The following is a 9,872-nucleotide window of genomic DNA, read 5'->3' as shown; positions in this document are numbered from 1 at the left end:
AATATGTTTTATTTTTATCCAGTTTTCTTCATGCTGTTTTCCTACGGTGCTTAATTATTGTACATGAACATGAACTTGAACATGACGTCTGATGATATACTCAAAAACTTCCAGACAACATCTCGTAAGTTTTTTTTCAGGGACATAATTTGAATTCAAACATTTTCATTTTATGTTAAAGTTTTACAGCTAAAGACAACCGATTGCACGCGATCACAAACAGAAATACTAAACATCTAATTAACTCACTCAAACCCTCAACGCCTCAGCTTGGACAAAGAGCAGGAGAGCAACACCCTCTAAAGCAAGGGTGACATTTGTCAGAATCTACTAAGTTTGTTGCAGCCTGTAGCTGGTCGGCCAAAGCAGAGGAGTCATCTGGCTCCTCCCTCAGTTCAGAGTTATGCAGTATTTCAGGCTTCAGGAGAAAAAGGAAAGCCAGACAATGTAGAGACACAGCATCCAGACACCATTAACTCAGGAGTCTTAATGCTTAATCCTAATTCTTTTGCAGGTTACCTGAGAAGCTTCAAAGTTTGTCATCCAGGTTTTTAATTTTCAATTAAGTGTTTTTTTTTTCCCTTCATCATAAGAGGCTGAAAAAATGACTTTGGAAGCGCACTGTGAGAACTTATGTTTGTTTCTGAAGAAGATTTGGCTCCAAACGTTTTGGTTTTTCACCTACTCTTACTGATAACCTCTTAGGATCACCTGAGTCTTTTTTTTTATTTATTTATTCCTTTTTGCTGGAGTATCATCCATTTTCTGTTTGGACTGCTTTGAACTGCATTCAGCGATGCTGACTGAACTGAACTTCGGAGGCATGTCTGTGGGGTCAGATGTCTGCGATCTGACCCTCTTGCCACCAGCACCCCCTGTGCCATCCCTACCAGGAGCTGGAGGGATACCTGTCGGAGGCGGCCAATGGACCCAGCTGCTTGACCTTCACCCTGGCCCTCCCTACAGCTCCCTGAACTCCCACCACTCCCTGATAAAGCAGGAGCCCAACTGGGGGGCCGCTGACCTAAACGAGGACCCGCACTGCGGGCACGGGGCCTTTACCGTTCACTTCTCCGGCCAGTTCACAGGCTCAGGCCCTTGTCGGGTCGGCACCTTTGGGGAGACGCCCGCGAGTCAAAGGATGTTTCCCACTGGGGCCTACCTGCCCGGCTGCGTGGACAGCCCACCTCCAACCAGGAATCAGGGTGAGGAACCCGCCGTCACAAATCTGTCTTTAACAGAATCAGTTAAAGACAAACATGTCGTTTTTTTTTTATTATTTCTGACTAAAGCAGCGTAGAGATTTGTCATTCACCTTCATGTTTAAAAGTGTTAGAGCAACGTCTCAACAGGATCAATGCGAACCGTAACAGCTGTGACCTGATCTGTAGTAGATTTCTCAGTTCTGGACTCAGTCAACACTTGCGGGAAAAATGTCTTAAACAGGATATTATGACTCAAGTATCAGCTGAGGACAGAGCTGTTTTTTTTCTGAAGTCACCCAAAAATAACCAGTTGAAAGCATGGCTGAAAATACAGGACGATCTCTGCCAAGTCCAGGATTCTAACACACAAACTAAGCTTTGAAATACTTTAAATTTAACTTGAACTATACAAAGCCTTACAGCACATATTTCACTCTGGTTATTTATTTTGAAGCAAAACAAAAAACAAAAACACCGGCTAAGCAGCGAGGAAACATTTTAAATTAGGTGTCAAATTTTACTGCGTGTGAGAAAAATAACTCTCGATTTGTACTGGCTCATTTAGCGACAGGATATCTACTTAGGTCAAAAATATAAAAGTCAAACGGAAAGACGTGCCATCACATCTTTTGACACACATGGTCTAAATAAGACTTCATTAATCATTAAATGAAATCTGGAGGGGAAAAAAACAAAACAAAAACATATCTAGTTCACAAACTCCAACTCATATGCTTGTTTTGGAAACCTCTTAAAATCTCATATTCTTAATTTGCTATCAGAATTCGCATCTTTAAATGAAGGTAGGCTGTTTCTGCCGATGCAGTTTACAGTGGAAAGTGGTTTCTGATGCAGCAATAAAACAGAAAACAATTTTCAAGATGCTTAAAGGATTTAAGACTTAATGAGTCATTTTTCTAAGAAAGTATTTAACTTCCAGCTTGGACCTAACTCAGGATGTACCTCATTGGTGTGTGTAACAGTGTGAGATTGTGTGTGTGTGAGTGTGTGTCAAATAAACATTTTAAGAATTTATACAACAAAATTAAGCCTCCACTTAAAGTTGACATTATGTTTTAAAAGTGCTCTGTATTAAATGTGAAGCTACTGTTGTTGAAGACATGAGTTGGGATTGATGTTGTTCATTTCTTCTACTAAGCGCATCCAACAGTAGCTCATTCTCAGACTGTCTCTTGTGTTTTTGCCAGATTTCTTTTTCCACCTGCCATAAATTTTGCAACCACAAGGCCAGAGATAGATGAGGGGAAAACGAATATGTTTCTGAGGAAAGAGGATTTAGTTGTGTGATGAATGTCTCTCCGCGGTAACCCTGCCAGGGCCCAAGAGCTACTACCAGCAGAGTACAGATAACCGACCTAACAACTTTGCAACCTTTAAGACATCACAAGTCGTTTGTCAGATTGTGACCTTTAATGGCTCGAGCAGGAAAAATAACATCTTTTTCTTTTTTTCTGTTTCCATCGCCATCTTCATTTGTTTTTTTCTTTTTTTTTTCCCTCTCAGGTTATGGAGCAGTCGGTTTAGACAGCAACCCCAGTTACGGTCACACACCCTCCCATCACACTCCCCAGCTCTCCAGCCTGTCCTTCAAACACGAGGACACGCTGTCACCGCCGAACAGCATAGGTAAATGTCTGCGCCGGGACGCGTCTCCACCAGACTGGAAAACTGTCGCGTCTCATCATCAAGGTTATATAAGAAGCAACCCATCATTTCTCAGATCACAAACACCACCGCTAATATCCACTTTCATTCAAGTGTCTCCGTTTCTGGCACGCGTAAACACAGTTTCCCTTGATGACTTTGGAAATCATAACTTAAAGGGAATAGTTTTCTGAGACTCTGTTGGAATGTCAGAAACTGTCTGGGGAGCAGTATACTATACGAACCTGAAAACCACCACAGTTTCTCGTCAAACGTCTTGAAAAGAGGAGACGTGGAAGCCATTTAAATTAACTATTATTTGTTTTACAAATATATTATGAAAGTGCACGCAGATACAATAATATTTCTGAGCTCTCCAAGGAAGAATGATGTTCGTCTGGTTTTTGTTGGATCTTACAGTGTTTCATGATACGCAAATTATACAATGCACATTCTCAATACTCAAGCTTTAACTTCGACCTTTTCTACCAGAAATACCCCAATAAACTAACTTTTGTGACACGAAAGTTAGTTTTCTGTGGTGCAAAGCCAACAAAGCAAAGGTTAGCTTTGTGCTACCAAACTAACTTTTGTAGCACAAAAGTTAGTTTTTGCTCTGTTGTCTGTTTGTTCTCATCTTTGCTGTATTGAGAAGTGGATACATTATAAGTTATCAACAGTTTCTTGTGCATAAACATGTGAACTAACATGTCTGCAGCTGTCGCGTAAACAGATGCCATTATTATTATTATTATTTTTATGCTTGATTATAAGTAACAAAAAGGTAATACTATCCAGAAATTAGCAAAGTATTAATCTAATATAATGTATTCAGACTGTATTTAGGTTTTCATCACTGTATTGCCAACATGCTCATGAAAAGTACACAACATTGTTACTACTTTACTTTATTTTTTTATGAAAAAGCAAACTCATTTCCAGGATCCCCTGCTTTTCTTTTCTATATCTTAAACAGGAAAATGTGTGGGTTTAACTTCCTCCTCTTTTTAATAGACCTGAAAAGTACAATAACACTGTTATTAACATAATTGTAATGGTTGTAATTGTTTATGTTGTTTTGTGATGGAGAATTTTTAAAGATCACTACTAAACATGTAATCTATTGTAAAAGTTCAGCTGAGAACTGACATTTAAACTTGCGTCACACCATTAGTGATTAGTTTGGGCATAGGAGGGGCAGACGTTTGGTCTCAGCATAATGTTTCTACTGCCTACCTCACGTGAATAGTAAATAATTTTACTTTTTTTTTTATTACTTGCTTTCAGTGCATACACACTATTCAAACCAGGCGTGCATCAAAAGCGAGACACACACTTCAAAGACATGGAAGGATTTGCAACACACATGGCAAAATATTTAACAGTCGGACAGCAGCTTTATATTTTTGAGTGTATTTGGAACCAAATATATTACTGATTCCAAGTTATCCCAAAAATTATTATTATTATTTTTTTATTTTAAGGGCAAGAAGTCCTCTTCCTTATTCACAAAGACGTTCGAAACACCCTGCACAATAGAAAAAGCAGGGTGAAGGGCCAAGAAAGGCAGACAGGGGTTTCAGCCTGTCTTATTTAAAGGTCACGCAATGCTGATCCATTTTAAATGAACGTTTTCCATCTCATTGTTTCAGTTGATCAGCAGTACTCCACACCAAATCCCATGTTTGGCTGCCACAGTCCTCCAGAATCCTGCCCAAGCAATCAAGCTCTGCTGCTGAGAAACTACAACAGGTACAACTATCCCCTCTTCGCACGTTTATTGCTCCTGCTTTTCACTCTGTCTGTCTTCAATCACCCTTGAACGAAATTTTCCCTCTTAACGCCAACGTTTTTGGACTCCTCGCTCATCTGTCAACGTCAGATTGTTTCCACTTGCTTGACGATTTCTTGGTAATTTTTGGAAGTGTGAACCGTCTCTGATCCCATGCAGGAGCTCTGCATTGGCTTCTGCGTTGTCTGTATCATGAATCCTCGTTTGTTCTGAGGTTAAGTGCTGCCTACTGGTGCTCAGCAGGCCAAAACAAACACACAGTGACCTGCCGCTGATGCGTCCGAGTCCTCGCTGAGGGGAAAAAAAAAAAAAAAAAAAACGAGGAAGAAAGTACAACAGACAAGTTCAGTGAACGTGTGAGACTTGGTTGTTTCAGACACTAAATGTGTCTTCAACTTGTGTTCGTTTTGATGTAAAGCATCTCAAGCAGTAAATTAGGAGGACATTCTTTAGATGCCGACTGGAGATGTTGTTGGAGAAAAGAAACATGTGCAACCCAAATATTGGGACAGCAGCAGATAAGCGGGAGGAAGAGTGTGCTGCTGTTAGAGCTCATGGCAGGAACTGGAAACCCTCAAGCGAGCACGCCGGCACGCATGTGCGTGCACACGCTCACACACACGGCAAGTACACGTCAGACGTCAATGAGTCTTCCCATAGTTTACCATAGCTCAGGACTGATTAGCGAGCCATCGCGATCCTTCCCTCAAGGACTTCTCAAGGAATGCCGTCCAGAATTCCCCCGAAACCGTTTCCCGCCACTAATGATGCTGAGGACAGAGTGATGTCATGCTCTGGTCCAGGGTGTACTAGGCACGAAGGCGTTCACTCCCACAGAGAGTGCAATCGCTTCTTTAAAAGTGTGCATGCCTGTGTGTGTGTGTGTGTGTCTGTGTGTCTGTGTTGGCAGTGGGTTCTGCCGAGGTAAAAACAGCCTCAATGTGTTTTATAATGAGAGCACTATAGTTTGGTGGGTGGGTGGAAAGAGTTAATGAGCAAACTATCAGGGGTTCCTTTAAAAACACAATGTCTTCATCTAATCACCTTCATGTCGTCTCATGATACTATTTTCTTTTGATGTCAGTGATAATCTGTACCAAATGGCATCTCAGCTGGAATGCGTCACATGGAACCAAATGAACACACTGACATCAACAATGAAGAGGTGAGACCGCTTTTTGTTTTTTAACTATATATTTTTTAAAATGGCATCTTCATTAGTCCTTGGGCCGGGTTCGGTGGAGCTCTACAAAGGAGGAGGAAGAGGATTTTAGCTGCGCGGCTGTTGCCAGTAGTACAAACAGGGCACAGAGAAGAGTTTACATATATATACTTAGTGTCTTTATCTGTATATTTTGTATTTGATGAGTTTCACCTTTGAATGTTTCATGTATTATGAAGACTAAAGGATATATTTGTCTTTTTAGTCAAATGTATCTTTATGAACAAATGGCTATATGACGATCAAACACAATCATTTTCTGACTCAGATGTGGTTTAGTCAAGCGCAGCTCACATGACGTGACATAACACGTTTCTGTTTCACGTAACAGAAATCTATTTAAAAGCTGCCAGATAAGTTTGTTGCAGTTTATGTTACAGTTAAGAAGCTTTTTTTGTTTTGTTTAGTTTAGTTTTTTTTTTTTTTTTGCTTCGTTTTAGTTTGTTCTGAAACCTCACATCCACCTCACTTGCTTGCATTTTATTAATCTGCACTTGCCAGCAGTCATGGAATCAGTTATGACAGTGACCCTCCAGCTCCGGCCCCGCCCATGCTCGTCAGCGCCCAGTACCACATTCACACACACGGCGTTTTCAAGGGACTCCAGGTCAGTCAGATAACCGAAACGCATACGCATATACACCTGTACTAAATAAGCAAATTACTTAACAAGTACCTCTGTTGTGTTTTTCTGTCTTTCCAAGGATGTCAGACGGGTACCCGGCATTGCTCCTGCAGCGGCAAAGTCTGCAGAGGCCAACGAGAAGCGCCCTTTTGTGTGCACTCATCCCGGCTGCAACAAGAGATACTTCAAGCAGTCGCATCTGCAGATGCATGGCCGAAAACATTCAGGTGAGCGCTACAAAAATATATAAGTTGATTCTTGCACATCTGGGCTACCAAAAGGGATAAAGAAATGCTAATGTCAGTGGCATTGGGGGTTGTTTTGCAGGAGAAAGGCCTTACCGGTGTGATTTCACGGATTGTGGCCGCAGGTTCTCTCGCTCAGATCAGCTGAAGAGACACCAACGCAGACACACAGGTACGTTTACTTAACCTGTTTTTCATATTGCCTCCAATCTGTATCATGACTGGAGGCAGAAACCTGTTAAAATAAGACGTTTCTACGTACACACACTTTGTGGCACTTTGTGGTAAATAAAACCCTACTGTTGCTAATTACTGTGAGATTTCTATCATGGATTACTGCTATTAATATTATAATAGTAATGTATTGTATAAGTTTGAGCACTATATCATTAAATATGAACAATACACAAGAAATAAATATAAATATATTTTTGTTTCTTTCTGACTTATATATGAGTGCGTTCACACTGCAGCCTGAAGTGACCCAATTCCGATTTTTTTGACGTAATGCGACCTGTATCCGATCTTTTCACGGCAGTGTGAACAGCACAGGTCGGATTCTTTTTCGAATGTGACCCATATCCGATACGTATCCGATTCAAATGCGACCTAACGTTCAGGCCGCATTCATCCGAACTGAACTTCACTGATTCTCAACAAATCTCACTATTATGCGTCCTGATACGCGCAAGTGGGAAGAAAAACAACAACCATGACGGACAATACGAGGATTGAGTTGTTAATATGCTGCTCCGGCTGGACAACAACTTCAAATATGTAAGCTAAGCTCCACCATTAGCCTCCATGTTTACTTCCACAAACACTGAGCACTTCTTCTTTTTATGGCAGTTGCCAGAACACTGAGAACGCTGACGCTATTGCGCCCTCTAGTGCGCATGCGGGACACTTTCAGGTCGCTTGCCCGTTCACATACAGATCACATTTACTGGCAGTGTGAACGGCCCCTGCAAAAAAATCGGAATTGCCAAAAAATCGGAATTGGGCTACTTCAGGCTGCAGTGTGAACGCACCCTATATGTAAACAACAGAAATCCCTTCAAGTCATAAAATACAAGGACATTGTTTTGTTTTGAAATCGTAACGATGCTGTTTGCACCGCAGCCAGTGTTCGACAGTGATTGCTCCATCTAATTGTGCATTCACACTCTGACTCCCCACCCTTCCTCTTGACATTTTTCCACTGTGACTGTGACCGTCACGTCTGCAGGAGTGAAGCCCTTTGAGTGTGAGACCTGTCAGAGAAAGTTCTCACGGTCAGATCACCTTAAGACACACACTCGGACTCATACAGGTAAAACAAGTGCGTATACCTTTTATTTTCTTCCTCTCAATTGTTCTGAATTCAACTCATGCACTTTACTGCACCGCCTGTTATTCTAAAGCACTGTCTTCTTCGGTTTTGTTTTGTTTTGTTTTGTTTTTCTTCGTTTGTCCACTTTTTGTCAGGTGAGAAGCCCTTTACTTGCCGCTGGCCCAACTGTCAGAAGAAGTTTGCTCGCTCTGACGAGCTGGTGCGCCACAACAGCATGCACCAGAGGAACCTGACCAAGCTGCAGCCTGCCATCTGAGCAGCGAGAGGCTGGGGAGTAACATGAAGAAGAAGAAGGTGACAATATGTTGTGCCAGCTCGCGGAGAAACATGCCCGGAGCCTGGTCAGCAGTTTAAGGTGGCCTGCCAGACGTGGTGAAGCGGTGAGTGCAGCTGACGGCGGCATCAGTCAGACATCTGATGCCAGAAGAACAGACTGGCTAAAATCATCAGGATACTCCTCAACCGCCGCTCGTTAAGGTTACATCGCGTCAAATCTCAGACCTTGAGAGGAGAGAGTGCCACACAAATTCTGAGCCAAGGATATATACATATATTTTTTTTTTTTTTGCTGTTTATGGGTGATGATGAGGAAAACATTAATACACTATTCTATTGTCATGTACTTGCACTGTTTTGTTTTTTGTTTGATTTTTGTCCGACTTTGAAAATGTTACGGATTTTGCATTAAGATCACGAAAACGGACTCTTATTCCCACTTTTTTTGTCTACATTTTTATATGCCTTAAAGTTGGTATTACTCACCAAAGTGCTTTGTATATATCGTACGTGGTGCCTTTTTGTAACACTCCAGACATTCCTTAGGCACTATCTGTGCTGTTTCATAAAACTGATTTGACATCAGTGTTCAGTGTGAACGACTGTGTGTGTGTGTGTGTGTGTGTGTGTGTGTGTGAAAGACACAGAGTATTGGGTGTTGTCAGAATAAGAGAGGCCACCTATGAGCAGTGTTGGTGTGTGCCGGCGGTGAAAGACAGTAAAACGGTGCCCCTCTGTGACTCTGACAAGATGCAGGTCTGACCCTCTTAAATCTCTGACACACATCTTCATAACCAGTAACATCTGTGGCCCATTAAATCTCATTAGAGAACATGGAGGTATGGTTCAGGTCCACTAGACTGAAGCTACACCCCCAAACCCCATCTACACAGGATAAACATCATAATCAGGACAGGTCCATCCCAGTAAATTATATCATTGAACAGTCAATTTATTTCAGGAATTCAATTCAAAATCAAAAACTCATACATATTGATTACAAACATAGTATAGTAATGTTAGGTGCTTATTTCTTTCATTATTAAGACTTTGGCTTCCAGCTAATGAAACACTTTGTTATAGCAACATTTCAATATTATATGAAACCAAATAAAACACATACATAAAACAGAATGAGAGATTGTTGCTATAGAAAGTAGCTGTTCAGAGAGTCCCCTATCCAAGTATATCAATGGAAAGTTAAGTGGAAGGAAAAAGTGCCCCAGAAAACAGCAACATTGAATTGAGAGTAAATCAAAGTTCATGGAAGGGCTGGCTATGGGGAAAATTCAGAAGATGTGGACAGCAGTTTGAGGTAAGGACATGGGCCACAACAGACACGTTCCTTGTACTGAACCTCTTCTAAACTCAAGTTACTTTGGCACAGAACAATTGCCTTCCATGCACTATAGAGGACATAGATTCACTTATCGGTACACTGCTGACGTTTCTATTATAAGAGGCTTGTAACTGGTCTTTTTAAATATAATTTTCTGAAACTGATTTTGG

The 9,872-nt window shown here is 41.3% G+C and overlaps 1 protein-coding gene across 4 annotated transcripts; it reads left to right on the top strand.

The window, feature by feature from the left end:
* Positions 1-701: 701 nt before the first annotated feature.
* Positions 702-8,950, top strand: wt1b (WT1 transcription factor b). 4 transcript variants are annotated; one of them, XM_015037138.1, is made up of 9 exons: positions 702-1,205; positions 2,730-2,852; positions 4,523-4,622; positions 5,747-5,827; positions 6,389-6,491; positions 6,589-6,736; positions 6,837-6,926; positions 7,983-8,066; positions 8,222-8,950. In XM_015037138.1, exons 1-9 carry the CDS (start codon positions 797-799, stop codon positions 8,341-8,343), a joined length of 1,260 nt encoding a protein of 419 aa, XP_014892624.1. In that variant the 5' UTR covers positions 702-796; the 3' UTR covers positions 8,344-8,950. The 4 variants fall into 4 exon arrangements, with proteins under 4 accessions (XP_014892624.1, XP_014892622.1, XP_014892623.1 ...); XM_015037136.1 differs by having other exon boundaries at positions 7,983-8,075; XM_015037137.1 differs by having other exon boundaries at positions 6,386-6,491.
* The last annotated feature ends 922 nt before the right edge of the window (positions 8,951-9,872 follow it).

Source organism: Poecilia latipinna, unplaced genomic scaffold (assembly GCF_001443285.1).
Source record: "Poecilia latipinna isolate Pla-1442-1.1 unplaced genomic scaffold, P_latipinna-1.0 Scaffold396, whole genome shotgun sequence".
In the NCBI taxonomy this organism is placed as follows: domain Eukaryota; kingdom Metazoa; phylum Chordata; class Actinopteri; order Cyprinodontiformes; family Poeciliidae; genus Poecilia; species Poecilia latipinna.
This window is presented reverse-complemented; position numbering and strand designations above follow the sequence as displayed.

Bases quoted from the DNA above. Each gene is read 5' to 3' on its own strand.
- wt1b (XM_015037135.1), top strand. From the start codon at position 797: ATGCTGACTGAACTGAACTTCGGAGGCATGTCTGTGGGGTCAGATGTC. The intron at 2,853-4,522 runs GTAAATGTCTGC...TCATTGTTTCAG, and splicing joins GTCACCGCCGAACAGCATAG to TTGATCAGCAGTACTCCACA. The intron at 6,927-7,982 runs GTACGTTTACTT...TCACGTCTGCAG, and splicing joins ACACCAACGCAGACACACAG to GAGTGAAGCCCTTTGAGTGT.